The sequence below is a fragment of the Marmota marmota genome, unplaced genomic scaffold (assembly GCF_001458135.2).
Source record: "Marmota marmota marmota unplaced genomic scaffold, marMar, whole genome shotgun sequence".
In the NCBI taxonomy this organism is placed as follows: Eukaryota; Metazoa; Chordata; class Mammalia; order Rodentia; family Sciuridae; genus Marmota; species Marmota marmota.
Window position 1 is genome coordinate 13,184,978 of NW_026000169.1, and position 17,659 is coordinate 13,202,636.

Sequence of the window (17,659 nt, forward strand, 5' to 3'; positions counted from 1 at the left end):
GACTGTCCATGTAAAGATTACTCACCAGGAAGCTATAGAAGAACTCATGAACAAAGAGGCCCAGCATGCAGACCAGGACGTATGCCACGTGATAGAGAAAGGCCACATCCAGGATGACTGCTCCATATCCTCGGGTGAACGTGCCACGATTTCCCACAAAACTCACCAGAAATACTATTTTATTACAAAGCTAAAAGGAGTAAAAGATTTGATTTTACTGTCTTATTTATCCTGAATTCACATACATGGTAGGATACTGACAAAAACTATTATCCATATACTCTGTGGTTTTCTTTCATGGTTTCTAATATAAATCTGCATAGAAACATAATATGTGCAAAACTTGTATCCTTTTCAGTTTCAGTAAAAGAGAGAAGAATGATGAAGAGAACTAGCTATGCAATTGAAACAGACTTGAATTTAAATCCTGGCTCTTTCAATTATGCAACCTAGTCCATGCAACTGTAAGCCTCAAAGTTTTTTTTTTTTCTGAAAAATTGGAATAAAAAATTTCCCTCATAGATCTCTTTAGAGGACTAAAAGACATTATGCATTATGAATCAATTAGTACAATGACTCTTTATTACTTTTACTATTATTTTCATATTAAAAGAAATATAAAATGGTTTACTACACTAAAATATAACAGAAAAAAAATTTAGAAAATATATAGATTTGAGAAAAAAAAGAAAATATATAGATTTGTCTTTTCTATCTTGGATTTTTTTATATTGAGTATTATTTTAAAGAAGCAAGTCATTAAATATTTTTACCATATATTTTATATACATTGAAAATATGAATGTACTATGTACCTGGGTTAAAATAAACATAATGCACATATTTATTTTCTAAGCCATATATGTAGTAATTATTCAATAAATATTTTGGAATGTTTACTATTTCTCTGATCATGTAGTACATTTATATTCAGGCTTTGATTAATATTACCTTTTGTGGCATAACTTTGGGAATGTAGAAATTTATATTGACTTTCTTTAACAATAACAATGATATGTACAGTGATTTATAAAGACATTAGTTATCATAAACTTAGTGCCATCTATTTGGTTATTGAATCACAGCATTATTTATAAGAGCCAATTTTGCCTCATAGTCATCAAAGAAGAAATTACAGATTCCAAGAATTCTTAGAATTTTCCTTCCTCATTGTTCCCTGAGTTCTTCACATTATCTAATGGAAACATATTTATCTTTAAGCATCCAAACCTAACTTTGGAAAAACAGATTGCTCTTTGCAACACTGTTGGTTTTTTTCTATATCGATAACATAAACAAAAGTACCTTAGGGGATGATTTTAAATAACATAAAAAGAAACATAACACTTTGAGTCAGATATAAAATTTGAAAGGGTGAAAAAAAACTTTTCCTTCAACTTTCTGAAGCCCAAATCAACACAGATGAAATGACCTATGGGTTATTAGTGAATGTTTTGAAAGACCAGTCAATTCAACAGCCCAGCACCTAAAAAAGTCAAAACTTTCCTAAATTTCCCCTCAGCCAATTAACTATCCTTGCAATAATTGATCACTTCCTCCTTCATCATCTTAACAATTTTAATAACACCAAATAGAAAGAAACTCCTACTATTTTCTTTATTCAGTGTTTCCTCACTAGCTTCCACTATTATTAAATACAGCTATGGTATAATAGAAGTCTTGATATTTATTGTTCAAGAACAGGGTTGATATCATAAGATATCATAAAAACAGGGACTTTACATAAAGTGCTTCTCCACATGGAGTATTTGACAAGAAACAGCCATGAAAATGGGAAGAAATAGAATATCTGGCAAAGTGTATTCAGCAGTTTACTCTCTTAATTGTTTTGAGTGGCTCTTGTCTAAATTTACACTATCTTGATTCATTTGTTATAATTCATCAGTATAATATAGAAATAAGTTGTATAATAAATAGAATTAAAAGTAAGAATCATAACTTTTCAGAAGGATGAATGATGTGATTAAGAAAGTTTTTGTTTCCTGATCTCTAATTCTTTAAATTGCATCATTAAAAGTTATGTAGGAAGAAACTTTATAAGTCCTGTACACTGAGGAAAAAAGAATACTTTGAATTTAAGTCCTCAAAAAAGAGCAATACATTTGGTTCTCAAATAATGAAAAAGCAAGAACACATATCTGCCTAAAAGGGACTCTGCCATTTTCACATGAAAATTAGAGATCTGCTTTATTTGTATTCAGAGTTTTTGTTTATGAATCTTGATCTAGAGTGTGACAGATACATTCCTGTTCTCTGGACTAAGTCTAGAAGTGGAATGGAGTCAGCTCTAGCAGCGGCATCCATCTATTTCTCTTGAGATCAGACACAGGGAAATCAATGTCCTCATGATTTAAAGAGTTCATACCAAGGGCTGGGGCTGTGGTTCAGTGGTAGCGCACTTGTCTGGCATGTGTGAGGCACTGGGTTCAATTCTCAGCACCACATATGAATAAATAAAATAAAGGTCTATTAACAACTAAAAATATTTTTTTTTAAAAAAGAGTTCATACCAAGGAGAAATAAATGCAAGAATAATTATTTGATTAGACAAGAAGTTGAACTCTGGTTTCTCACATAGGATGCAATTTGTCAGTTGTTTTCATAGAACACTTTCCTTAAGAGCTGGGAATATTTATGTAAGAAAAAAGTTTATAAGCCATGTACACTAAGGAAAAATGATACGTTGAATTTGAATTCTCAAAAAAGAGCAATACATTTTGGTTCTCAAATAATGAAAAAGCAAAACCATTCTCCCTTTTCATGTCACGACTTGGCTGCTGTCATCTAACCAGTCCTTCACCTGTCACTACTGCAATCATTTCTATGGCAAAGGTCCACATGGACAACAACGACTAGAAGTTTAGTGAGAACATCTGAGTTGGCTTAGAAAGCCCTGGAATCAGACACATGGGACCAATATACAACACCATAACTGTCTCATTTGGTCTCCCTTCTCCATTTAGTTTTCAAAGCTGCCCAGTCTATATTTTTGATGGGGATGGGGTCAGTTATGTGTTGGTGGGGGAAAAAGAGTGGGCATGGAGAGGCAACTTCAAAGTAAACTTTCTGGAAATTTTATTAACAGTGCTACACCATCAGGTCTTCCCAAACAAAAGTGAATTTAACAGTCACTTGTTCATTAATGTATACTAAAGCAATACCACTGGTTTTAATTAGGTAAAAAATATACAGTAAAGTAATATCTCCATATACACTTTATAGTCTGTGGGTATGTCTTCAGGACTAATATCAGTGCAGTGTGGTGGAAAAACACTGGATGAGAAGTTGGCCATCTGGGGTCCAGTTGTGGCTATGGCACTAACTTCCTGCTTTAGTACATCCTTCTGTCTCTACAGGATTTTATTTGCTCATGTCTGCAATTATGTGCCTAGAATTTAGGTGCCTTATAGTTCTAGAATTTTATGTGAGTCCTTTAAATTTTACTATTTAATCTGATCACAGACATTTGTTTTCGTCTTTATATTATCCTTGTGATCTAACTTCATACTCTGGCCCTGATCAAGAATTATATCCCCATCTTAACATTGTTCCTATGGGAAAATATGACCTATTTTCCAAGAATAAATTGTAGAATACAAAAAAAACCATGCAAGACTTGTCTGCTTATATGTTGAAAAGATAAAATTGAATTTATAATCTTCAACTACATTACCATATTTTCACCAACCGACTGAATCACCCTTCTCATTGAAAATGAGATGATTTAATTTTTTTTAAAAAAATCTCTATTTCAGTGATGTTACATTGTAGGCAAGATAAGGTTCTAAGATTAATATGTAAGACAAAATTTGCATGCAAATTTTGCAGTCAGAATTGCCCTGGAAATCTTTTAATCTGCCCACAAAACAGTACAGTAAACCTGGACGATATAAAGAGTAGCATCTCTCACTAAGTACAAAAAAACAGCACTGAAGCAATTTTGTATTCTGCAAGTGAATACCAGAAGTAGTTAGGAGCTTTCATTGACCATAATCTGTAAAACTGTGTGTGTGTGTGGGGGAATATAAGAGTTTTGACTTGGAATGTATAATTGAATTTGTATATATTAAGTGAACATATGATGGGATCCAACCTTATAGATCAATAGCAACAAGAGACCTCCAGAAAACTACCTACAGGTAAATATCTGAGGGTATGATTTATTTGAACACCATAGTTTATTTGATAGACTAGTTATCTGCTAAACACCATTTGCTTCTCCTCTCTGCAAAATGGCAAGACCAAGTTCTAGCATAAAAAAACATTTCCACATGAGAAATAACTATGAGAAAGACAAATGATGTACAAATAGCTTTAAATCAATTACACATTTCCAGGCATTGTTAGAAAAAGGAAAAAAAAACATTGTGACTAAAAAGTATTTACAAGATGTTAAAAGATCTGATATTTACTATATTGATATTATTTAAAAATGTAAGTATCTAAACAAAAGATAATGGAAGGGTTAAACAGGTTATTTAACATTTACATGACGATTAAAATGAGATTTACATACAATCTTATTAGAATGAAAAAATATTAAGTGATCCTAAATTTCTAAAATGTTCACTTATATTTGTCAGAAGAACATATTAATCTCTATTACCATTAACTATCAATGCAGTGTAGTGGATGAGAAAGAAGGAAACTATAGTGGGTTATATGATGTGCTTTATAACTGAGAAAGAAAACGTTTGAATTTTTGAAACATCTTAAATATTGGGATAACTCCTGTGACAAGATAAGCTAGTTAAAATCTAGATAAAACTTCAATTTCTAAAAATGAATAAAGATGAAAAAAAATGAAGTACTACAACAAAGAGGAGCCAGTAATCCTAAATGCTCAGCACACAAGCTGAGGATTTTTTCCTCCCACTTAGTTCCTTTTCCAAAAGAGACTTTCAGTGTTTGCATAACATTATGAAAGGCAGAGTCCAGGAACAAGAACCAAAACAGAAACACTCTCCAATCATGATAGCGCATACTGCCTCACATGTTAGATCCTAAGTAAATGGTAGCTATTATTACTGTTGTATCAGTATCCTAATTATTGTTCTTTTCTAAATCTTCCACACTCATCTCAATTGCACTAAATAGCAACTGCTCTCTTACAGACTAGGTATCAGTATCTCATTCCTTCCACGGATGAGAAGAATGAAATTCAGAGGCTTGCTGAGTTGCCTGAAGTCTAGTTCTGATTTTCATTAAGGCTAACCTTTCAAGTAGATGTCTGGTTTTTCCTGTTTCTGATATCTCTAATTTTAGCACTTATAATCTCACCTGTTATGCAATGCAAATGTGTAAGCATAAATTAAGAAAATGAACATATTAAAACCTAAGATACACAGCATGACCAATTCATATTTTCATTTGTTTATTTCCTGCCTCCTGAATAAACCGTAGATAATTTTACAGTATGTTATTTTAAAAGTTAAGGTAGATGATTATTCACTAAGAATTCTTAGTTGATATAATATTAAAATTATAGATAAAACTTCTGTCAATACCTAATATATCAAGATTACAATTATTCCATGGAGTTTGTCCCAAATTGACATTGATTCTTTCATCAAAATGCCCTGGACCAGTGGATGTGATAATGCATAATCTGGCTGTGCAAACATGTTTTATACTATAAAAGCTATTAGGGTACCAGCAGATTTTCATATAGTTAATAAGGTAGATATGTTTACATATTTTAAAAATTTTTCATAAAGATATTAAAGTATAAGACTTGCATTTCATATGAATACTCAATTGTTATAGTGGAATTATTCTCACCAAAACCTAAGGACAAGTGTTGTTTTTATCCTATCCCAGGAGGGGGATAAGAGAAATACTTCAAGTGTTTTGGGTTTATCCCAACAGACATTAGAATGCTATTCCTCATCTTTTAATATATTCTGGGTCCAAAGATAAAGAACATGCAAAACAGTGAGTCTGACACATCCACCTCTAGATGGTGAGCACCATGTCCTCTCCTCTTGCTATTTTTAGTATCTATTAAATTACATAACAGGGGCACAGTGAAAGTTTGTTATTTTTGGCCAAATCTATCTAACTATTATTTCACTTATCAAACTTGGATTTTTCTAACTTAGGGTTAGTGTCCTATTGAGGGTCAGTTACCAGTTTATGAAAAATATTTGCTTCTTAAATAATATGGTTTCATATTCAAATTATTTTTTAAAGAAAAAATAAGCCAAATACATAGGTTTAGAAAAATTTAGATATATTCCTGAATATTCTCAAATTAGATGGTTTGGTAATATTACCAAATTAGCTTATTTCCAATGCATTGAAAGTACAAGTTCAGTTCATGTAAATATTTTCAATGTTCAAATACCAAGTATTAGAGTAAAGAAAAAAGGAGCTGGAAGGGAGCAAGAAGAGTAGGATTATGTACATGAACGTGACAACTTCTGCCCTCCAGAAACTTGCAGAAGGTATATTTGGTACTTTACAAGATTCTGTACTTACAGACTTCTTTATAATACACTTCCCTTTATTAACAATAGTTGAGAACTGGCAATTTGGTTGCTTGAATAATCCGATTAACTGGGAAGTGTCAAATATGTCATGTTTAATTTTTGAAGAATTGTAATAAAAGAGATATCAGAAACACAGAAATATAGAATTGCTCATACTAGCTCAGCATCATAATTCTCACAATTTGATTGACTATTTCATTTATTAATTTTCAATAAGTATTTGAACATATTTTATGTGTAAGACACTGTACAAGAATACAAAGATAACCATTCCTTCACTCGTTCATTCACTTAATAATTAGTTGACTGCTTTGAGAAATATTTATTGAGTCCCTATGATGTTCCTTATGACATGGAATGATCAAGCACTATTCTTAAGAACTGTATAATGTAGTAAGGGAGATAAATTCTGGCTAAAAAATTTCCAGAATAGGGTATATTATGTTAAAAACTCAGTAAAAGATAAAATGCATTAGGAATTCAGTAGCTATAATAACAATATTTCTGGGCTTACCTGTCCATTTGTATTTCAAAAGCCAGGTGATATATCTTTTCTTAAGGTAATATCCATTTATGGTTTCACCTTGTGTAAAGCTGGTAGAGAGATCCTTTAAAAATTTTACTTCTTGGGTAATATTATTTGTATAAATGTCTTACCTGCTTTTTGAAATAGTATTCTAGCTTGCATATTCTAAACTCACCTAACTAAAGTTTCAAAATGTACTCCCTTTTTCTAGTATTTCAAAACTTGGCAAAAAGAATATTAATCTTATCTATGCCTTCTACAAATTTATAAGATTTGTTCACATAAAAGGAGTCCAATTTCATATTTTCTCAGGCAATAACCCTTTTTCTTAGGTCATTTGATAAAAAGGTATTCACTTCTTAAGTTCTACTGAATATAACTTAATCTTTCTTGGATGATTTAGAAATCATTTTAGGATGTTTTACAGTGGCTTGGAGTCATTGCTGTCAATAGCTGTGGGTATAGGATACGGATGGCATTAAAATTGGATTAGATTAAATTGATGGCAGAACTGGGTCATGCCCCAAATGCTACCTCCTTAAATATATCGATTTTTTGTCATTTTTTTATTTCTCTAAATTAAATAATGTACGAATTATACTATGGCTAATTTAGGTTCACAATAAATTAGAATTCACTTTGTCTACATGAGTGAAAACATAGAGCTACAGTTTTATGTTTAATACACTTTTAATTAGTTCTGTAACAATAGGAAACTAAGCAAAGTACTTACATTAGCTGCACCAAGAAGTATTAATGTAGGGCCAAGACCTATAGTATATATTGACCTGAGCATGACTGACACAAGAAAGGGCCGAATACCCACAGGCTTGGAGAAGAAAAACAGCATAGACGTGCAGATCGCAACTGCTATCCACAGAAGGACTGAGAACAATGGAGAGAGGGTACCTGTAAAATGTGGAAGAAATTTATTTTCAATGAGAATAAAACTAGAAAATGCTGAAATACTTGCTCCTCTATTTGAGCAAGTCAAGCCATAATGCACTGAAACAAAACCACTGTAAACTCTATATTCTAAGGAAATGTCTTTGAACACATTACTTACTGCATTACTAGAAAGTTTGTGATTAATTTCAAGCTACTTACTCACTAGTTAACCTCCTTCTATTAAATCTGAGAATTCTCCTCCTATCTCACCTCTGGGAGTAATTTTCTAAGTGCTTTCCAGTAATTTTCTAAGACCCATCTCATTTGGAAATCCTAATTCAAAATTTATGATTAATGACTGTTAGGGGTATAGCTAAATTATGAGAAATCAGGCAACTTTTTCATTGAACTCATACTTTGTCTTGCTTCATTATTACCAAGAATCCATATTATGTTTTCCCTAAAAACAATCCAGTATGTAGAGTACCTAATTTTTTATAAAGTAAGGACAAGTTTGAACTGTTACAACACACACACACACACACACACACACACACACACAGGTGTCTACATCTGAATGTATGTGTATGACTGTGAGGATCTGAAGTCCAAAACAAGTTTTATAGAAAACGTAGAGCTATGCAATCATCAGAAAATAAAAAGTTTTTAAAAATGAACTCCATTACAAACAGAATTTCTCAGAAACAGCCCACAAAGGAGGTTTAAAAATATCTTTCTTTTAAAAAGAAGTACAATTCAATGACATTTGCACTGACATGCAGAATCAAGGAATCCTCTGTGGGTTGTGAGTGCTCCATCTGTAGAAGTAAATCAAGGGGCAACATTCTTGGGCTGATTGGATCAGCTCTGGAACTTCAAACTCCTGTCCATAGGATGACATTGCCACAGGGGGTACAACAAAATGGAGGTTTTTCCACAAATTCCTTTAGTAAGTATTCCATGATGACTCTTATTCTTTTGGCCACACCTGTTTTTATTATTTTATAAATTTATTTCTGCATGCAAAACACCTTGAGTGCTTTGGTGTGGAGAGCTTTTGTACTATCACTGAAACCCTGGGTTATCTGGCCTCCTTTAATGAATTCTGTATAGACTTTAGTTCACAGTGCTAATAAATTTCAAAAATAGACTGATACTGTCAGATGTTGTGTTAGTCAGCTTTTCATCACTGTGACCAAAATACCTGACATAAACAACTTAAAGGAGGAAAGATTTATTTGGGCTTGTGGTTTTGAGCTTTCCATCCAAGGACAGTCAGGTCCATTGCTTCCGGCCTGAGGTGAGGCAGAACATGATGGCAGAAGGTGAAGCAGAGCCACGCTGCTTACCTCATGGCAGACAGGAGGCAGACTGAGAGAGAAGGAGGTTGGGGACAATACATGCCCAAGGGCCCACTTCAACTATGTCCTACCTCCCTAAAATGCCATCAAATTATCAATTCACTGTTGAGGTCAGAGCCCTCATGCTCCAAACACTTCCCCACAGTCCCATCTCTGAATGTTGCTGCCTTGGCTACATGAACCTTGGGTGGGAGCAGATATTCCAGATACAAACCATAAAAAAAAGTTTACAACAAACAAAAAATATCAATGAAGAGCATTAGTTTAGACATTAACTTCTGAAATGCTTGTTTTTATCATGTTTTCTCTTGCTATAGTCTGCATACAGTATGAGTGTGTTCCCCAGAGATTCACAGCCTAGAAGCCTGGGCCCCGGTATGATGGTGTTGAGGTGGTAAAATTTTTAAGAGGCAGGGCCTACTGCAAAGTAATTAGGTCATGAGGGTACTGCCCTGGGAAGGAATTGATGCAGTTATCACAGGACTAACACAGTTCTCTCCAAAGCAGTTGTTATAAAGTGAGGCTATCCTGCAGGCAGGGTTTTTGCACCCGGTCATTTCCACATCCACCTTTCTATAATGTTGTGAGTTATAACATGTCATGTTGTGACGAGGGCCCTCACCAAGGGGTGAACAGATAGGACCATCCAATCTTGAACTCCAAGTCTCTCTTTTTTTTAATGAAGTACCCAGCATCAGGTATTTTATTATATCCATACAAAATGAACTAACACATGTTTTATAGCAAACAATGATGAAAAAAGATTGGGAAGAGAGGTTTGATCTCCCCCATAATCAAATTTATCTGGTAAGATTAATTCAGGGATGGGGAAAGAAAAGGGGTAAACTTCCTGAAAGTTACATTCTGTTTCCAGTGCTAACAAAATGGACATGCTACTTGTGTTTATTTTGATATTGGCTTATAATCATTTTGTGTCTACCCAAAATAAAGCCTAACCACCAACTGCCTTGACGTCATAGATCTCAATGAGAAAAAAAAAAATGCCTTTAGGGTCCTCTTATCCTTATTAGGACTTGGGTCTCCTTTAGAATGCAAACCCTAAGGGAGAGGGCCATCTCGAGGTCTGTCACAGGGCTTGTCTTGAAGCAATAAATTAAAGTTCATTAAGTAAAACAAACAGAAACATACTCTGTGAGTTCATTTTAAGTAGGCAGTTAAGTCTATTTATAAACACTCCAAGTTGTAGAGCTTTACTTTCAAGTATATTAAAACCGCCAACATCTTCAAGGCACATTTAACAATTTTCTATCAATCAAGTGACTCTTCAGTGTAATTCACAATGTCTTGGTATGACATTCTTGAAGTCCCAGATTTGGCACAGATAGCCACACTGGGTGTTAATGCCTGATAAGGTAGCCACATCTTTACTCCTCTCCATATAGTATCAAGCTTGGTGAGATTTCCTCCTGATTATACAAGAAATTAATAGCCATGTGCTTAAAATTGGTTGCTTTCTAGAAAGAATTCCAAAAGTGTCTCACACAGCCCCTTGTACGTAGTTTAATGATAAATACATCCTTGAGGAATGAATAAAGAAGCTTAAAATTTATTTTAAATGACTATTAATTGATAATGATAACTGTAATTTCATCTTCCATAAGAATGATCCTATTGTTTTCTATCTGAAGATTCAACACGAAAAAAAAAAAAAAGAAAAAGAAAGAAAGGAAATTAAAATATAAAACGTCTCTGACAAACTCTAGAGCAGATAGTGCAGATTTTCAAAGCCAATCCTTACCCATTAAGGGGGAAGGTTATCTCTCTTCTCAGTACAGTATATTTCTACCAATTTTCTATAAGGAGCATGTATAATATTTATAATGGAAAATATTTTTAGAAATCCCCCTATACATTTTTAAATCTTAGAAAGTAGGAAGTTAAGCCTTTATAAAAGAAATTTTAGGCAGCAAAATTGGAAACTCAATTCAGTTCACATAATGGAACGCTGCTATCTACCTCAATCTACCTCATGCTAATTTGTTTATGGCTTCCTGTATAGAGCAATCTGCTTCTTACTTCTTGGTCTCTCTCCATGGCCTCTGCCTCCCACATAGGTTCATAAGACTCTCCTGTTTTTTTCTGCCTAGTCCAGCTAAAGTAGACATCCATTCATAAATCCATGGGTTTTCCTTGTGCTTTTCTCAACTTTTGCTCCTTTAATCATACCAAGAACTTCTTAAGGACAAGGACAGCTTTCCTACTATTAGAATTTCTAGGATCTAGCATGCTGCCTGAAATTTGGTGGTACCCCATCAATGCTTATGCTTATTTAATTGAATGTACTGAAATACCTTGAAGAATTTATTTATTTTTTAACACAAAGCACTTGTAGGGAAAAAGAATTACCTACAAAATTGAAATACACACACACACACACACACACTCATTTTTATAAAAATCACATGCTATCTTGCTATGAGAAATTCCAATGGCAAAATTCTCTCCCCTGAATAGTCTGCTTTTGCCAAATGCAGTCCAGGACAGAGACAATTGGCATGGCCATCTTTAATTTCTGAGCAGATATCCAGGAGATTCCCTAGCATCAACAGCTGCTGTGCTAGCCTGGAGATGAGAGGACATTCTCTATCTGGAGTAGAGGACAGAGGGTACTTTTCAAGTTGTCCTCTAAGAATTGTCTTCCCCATAATATCTCCCTTTAATTACTGTATACCAGTGCCATGGCCAAAGGGGAACACTATTCTCTTAGTTAATATTGTATCCCCATTGTAAACCAGACTTGAGGCCCAAGAAATCCCCAGTGGCTCTGTTGTTATAAGGCTGGAAAATACACCTTGAGAAAGCATCAACAGCCCAGTCCCTCTGCCAGCCCCTCAGCTCTCATGTTCCCATTGGTCTCTGTGGCTCTAAAGTAACATGCATTAAGGTTTGGGATTGGAAAGGGTGGCACACATTAATTGGAAGTCTTTTTTTTGGCTCAAGATTTATTAGGAGATTTCATGATCAACATGATCAACATCTACACACAAAATTATGAGGATCTCAGGGTAAAATAGATTCCTTATATTTATTTACTTATTTTTCATTTTAAACTTCATTTGCAAACTCTTTAAGACTTATGTAATAGTTGCAAAAATAATGCAAAAAAATCCTCCATATCTTTTACCTAAATTCCCCAATGTCAACACCTTATATAACCAAAGATCAACATCATTGATGAGGCATTTTTAGCTAACCTATTTGACCAAAGTTGGCCATATGTCCAACTAAAATCTTTTTTTTGGGATCACGATGCATTTAGTTGTCACATCTCTTTCATCTCTCTCTTTTTTTAAAATTTTTTTTGTAGTTGTAGATGGATGGAGTGCCTTATTTTATCAGTTTATTTTTATGTGGTCATTAGAATTGAATCTAGTACCTCATGCATGCTAGGCAAGCACTCTGCCACTAAGCTACAGCTCCAGCCCTCTTTCATCTCTCTTAATTTGGACCATTCTTTAATTTTTGTCTTTCATAAGCCTCATAAGAGACTGAGGTTGTGGCTCAGTGGTAGAGCAGTAGCCTAGCATGTGTGCGGCACTGGGCTTGATTCTCAGCATCACATTAAAAAAAAATAAATAAACAAAATAAAGGTATTGTGTCCATCTACAACTAAAAAAAGAAATTAAAAAATAAACCTGATAACTTTAATTATTATAATAATTACTAGCTGATTATTTTATAGAATGTCCCTGATTTGGAGTGTGTCTGAAATTTCCTCAGTTTACTCATCATTTTTGGCAAATGATGTTATGTCCTTGTTGGTACCTTTTGTCAGAAGCTACATGATGTTACCATGTCTCATGAATGGCAACATGAAGATTGAATGCTTAAAGTGATTTCTCCACTCTAAAGTTACCACTTTTCCTTTTGTAATTGGTAAGACTTTGTGAACATCCTGTTTTCATCATATAGCTACCCCTTATTTTTAGCACCCATTATTGATTCTTACTGCTGTGATGTTTGTCAAGTGGTGATATTCTATTTCCATCATTCTGCCTACATTTTATTAACAAGAATACTATTATAAGGAAGAATTCTTTTTTCTCACTACAAATATGGATTCCTGGATTCTTTTTTTATTCCATGAGTTATAATGTGTCACTGTCAATAATTTTTTTCTCAAAGTTTTCTCAGATTTGGCGATGAGGAGGCCTTTTAAGTTGGATCCTGTGTTCTTACACGTCCCCATCTTTTTTTGAGCACATCTTAGAAGAATTTTAATGGTCACATAATCCATCTTTTAATGACTTCAAAGTGCTCCAGGAGAGTAATGGTTCAGCCTGTTCGAAAAAATTCAGCATCAAAGAGCTTTCACCACCAGCACAGAATTCTTCTTCAGACAGTTCTGGTGGCCAAGTGTACTTATCAGCCTTGACTTTCCTTCCTTGGCCTTCCTAGAGATGCACAGTGTGCAGCTGAGGTTTGGAGGCTATGCTAACTGTGACCTAAATTTCAACCTTGCTCATGGAGTAATAACTAAATCATTCATCTGGAACTGCAATCTGATGACCAGACTCATCTTGGGGTTCTACATTGCCCCTTTCTTCTAAATGCCAAACCCACACCCAGATACTTTGAGACTGAGCCTCTCCTCGGTTGCTACTGTTAGTTCCTTTTCAAGGGAAAGTTTGCATCTGCAGCTGATGATGGGGCACCATGTTTTTCAGGCTCGTGTTTGTTAATCCTATTTCTTTTGGAGTCAGGAGAACGACTCCAAACCCATCTATACATGTGGTTTTCAGTCTTTGTTCAAGGATTAGTCACATCAGAAACACCTTGAGAGCTTATTTAAAAATAGAATTATTAGGCAAATCTGAAACGGGTGTACCATCCATAGAACAAAGTACTCACTTTACAGGTTTTGTCAGGAAGATTCAATGAAATTATGTTTGTAAAGTGCTGAGCATTTTGCCTGCCCCAATCTAAATGGTAAATGACATCAGCCACTATTATTATTATCAATATTACTATTATAACTATTATCAGTCAGGTTAGTATTAAAAATACATCTGGTGTTCTGCTTTCTCCTGAATGAGTAAGGAACAGTGGTCCAGAGGATGGCATTTCCCATCACCATGCATAATAGGTGGCAGCAAAGGCTGTACACCTCATCTCTGCTGGTCATGTCAGCAACATCATAGAATGGAACTGAGGGGACATGAGGTCATATATGAAGGAGCACACACTATCTACATATTTCCAATACAATCTTTCATGAAGAAAGGTCCCAGATTAGAAACAAAAGGTTTAGACTTCTACTCTGAGATTAGCCATGTTTGCCTCTCTGGGTTTCCATCTCTGCATCTGTCAAATAAAGGTTTGATACTGGATGAATTCTAGAGTTGCCTCCAACTCTAAAACTTTATGCCTCTATTAACTGGGACTCTGCCATCTAGTCTCAGCAGTCTGTGTGAAGATGATAGTGATTTATCATTTCATGCTGGACTTCTCTTGTCACAAGAGTTATACTCCTCGGGTGCCAAGAGTTCACATTAAAGGAGACCAAACACAGGGCCGAAGTGACAGGCCGTTTCCACTTCCTAGTGCAGTATGGATGGCCAAAGAGTTGCTATATTTTTCACTGATATTTAACTCGCGCATCCACCTTATTGACAAATATTCTATCATAGGCAATGTCTTCTAATGAAAGAAATCTTTTTTTCATGACCACACAAATTGTAGCTAAAGGTTAAGATTTTAATATCTTTGTTATCTATAATGGACTTGTAAAATAGAAAATTACTCCGGGATTCCCATTTTTTGTCTCACCTCCAGTTCATCTGAAATGAGCTTAAATATCTGTTGCTTTCATCATAACACCTTTCCAACAGGCTTCCCTTGGTAGCATGAACATACTGTACCTTATAACAACCACAACTCAACTTTATCAGACGCTTAAGGAGTTGCTATAGGTAAAGCACTATTATAAATGCTTTACCTATAGCAACTCCTTAAATTTTCACAATAATCCTGTGAATACAAAGCACTTCATAATTATCATTTGAAATACAAAAGTATTTCCTAGTTATCACTTGCTGATTTTTTCATGCCCCCCCCATTCTTTCCACGCCCACTGCAAAGGTATTTACTTGTTTCCCTCACTTGTAATATATTTTCCCATGTGCACTGTCAAACTCAAACAAAATTTATTTCTCAAAACCCTTAAGTATATTTCTACCTTATTTCCCATTTCACTTAAAATGGTATTTATCTCACCTTTGCCCTTATAAAACCACATGCATTATTAGTTTAATAATACTAATTTCATAGTCAATATCCTTTATTCTCTATTATTATATTCTGTCTTATACTGTGCATTTTAAAGATCAAGATTATAAATATTCAACTTTCTATATTATTATATATAATATTATAGAATCAAAACCAAAAAATTATAGGTTGCATATATGTGCATGTATATATGAGATTTTTTTTTTTGTAAAATTATATTCCTCTTGACCACAGTTTACTGAACACTCTACTTAGCATCATGCTTTCAAAAACAGAAAAATTTATTTAACAATAATTAAATTTTCCTTATTTCAGAGCTGTTTATGGTTAAGGAACTTATGTAGTATATTAATTTTAGAATTTTAAAACATTGATCATTTGAAGAGACAAGCACTTGCCTTCATCTCCATCATCCCCAAATGGGTAGAAGAGAGCAACTGCTAGATTGATGAACACGGCCAGGTTGAAAGAAATGCTCCCCCAGAGAGAGATATGTCTCGAGAACCAGAACAGAGCAGGGTTGTCTGGAAGCAGAAAGTGGAACGGGTCAGAACAGAAAATAAATCTGGATTTTAACAGGTAAGTCTAACTGAAATAATATTGCATTAAATCCATTTTTGTAAACTACTATAAAATCATATTTAAGTAAACATCAATTATGTCTTAACTTATTGAAAATAATGAATACCACAGGGAGATTTCTATTTCATTCCTTTTTTTATCCTTCAGCCAGTTTACACCTACCCTGCAGTAGAAGACTGAGTAATTTTGCAATTACTAATGGTGGTCAGAAAAGGTGGTTCTGGCTAGGTGTAGGGGCTACTTGGGAAACTGAGGCAGGAGGATGGCAAGTCCAGCATGGGACATTTAGTGAGGTCTTGTCTGAAAATAAAAGATAAAAGGGCTGGTAATGTGGCTCAATAGAGTGCCCCTGAGTTCAATTACAATTAAAAAAAAATAAGTAGAAAAGGAGATTCTGTACTCTATCCCCAGAACCGATTAGGGGGGAAGGCAGCTTAGCAGCTGCCTGAGGTCCCTTTTAATGAAATGGTATACATCACTGTACAATTTGGTAACACTGATAAACGGGTCCCATTCCCATGCCTTAAAAGTAAAAAACAAAAACAACAATAACAAAAGACCCTAGCACAGGTACATCTATAATGAAAATTCCTATGACACAGCTGTAGTTGCCTAAAATCGGAAACATAATGCCACAGCACAGTACTATTTACTGAGAACAAGTGATTTATACTATCTACATTTTAAACCACAATACTTAACAACTTGTTGGGTTTGAAACAGCAGAAAAAGATGAACTCTGCAAAAAGAAATATCTCTAAGTGGGAGAGAGACTTTGCAGAACATTTTTAGAAATGGGACTCCATGTCTGTTATCAGAAATGAATTAGTAAACACATCTACTGGATGTCATCTACCTTAACTGAAACTCACTTCTTTCTTTCTTTTTTAATTTGTTCTTTTTAGTTATACATGATAGTAGAATCTATTTGGATATTTCATACAAACATGGAACATATCTCATTTTAATTAGGATTGTGGCATGCATTTTTAGACTCTCCTAGTAGCACGTTTGAAAGAAGTCAAGAAAGAAATTATTGGGCTGGGGATATGCTCAAGTGGTAGCGCGCTTGCCTGGCATGCATGTGGCCCAGGTTCGAACCTCAGTACCACATACAAAGATGTTGTGTCTGCCAATAACTAAAAAATAAATATTAAAAAATTCTAAAAAAAAAGAAAGAAATTATTCTCCCTTAGCATTTTACCACATAGAACCATAAGGAATAAAGTGGCATTTTATTTCAGAGGTTCACTGTGGTATATTTATATTCATCCATAGGAAAGTTTGTCAGATCCATTCCACTGTCTTTCCTATTTCCTATCCCTCCTCCCTTTTCTTCATTCCCCTTTGTCTAATCCACCAAACTTCTATTCTTTCCCTCCTCCAACCTTGTTTTAGGTAAGCACCCACATATCAGAGAGAACATTTGACCTTTGGTTTTTTGGTATTGGCTTCTTCCAGTTAGCATTATAGTCTTCACATCTATCCATTTACTGGTGAATGTCATAAAGTCATTATTTTTTATGGCTGAGTTATAT

General features: G+C 34.4%; 1 protein-coding gene across 8 annotated transcripts in view; it reads right to left on the reverse strand.

The window, feature by feature from the left end:
• The window catches only part of Itpr2 (inositol 1,4,5-trisphosphate receptor type 2), a 484,436-nt gene that overhangs the window by 76,513 nt on the left and 390,264 nt on the right, over positions 1 to 17,659 (reverse strand). For all 8 annotated transcript variants that reach the window (XM_048787344.1, XM_048787341.1, XM_048787343.1 and 5 more), the window contains 3 exons: positions 15,938 to 16,063; positions 7,772 to 7,947; positions 26 to 190 (listed from right to left, as the gene is read on the reverse strand). In XM_048787344.1, the coding sequence (XP_048643301.1) occupies positions 26 to 190; positions 7,772 to 7,947; positions 15,938 to 16,063 (467 nt within the window). The remainder of the gene's footprint in view (positions 1 to 25; positions 191 to 7,771; positions 7,948 to 15,937; positions 16,064 to 17,659) is intronic.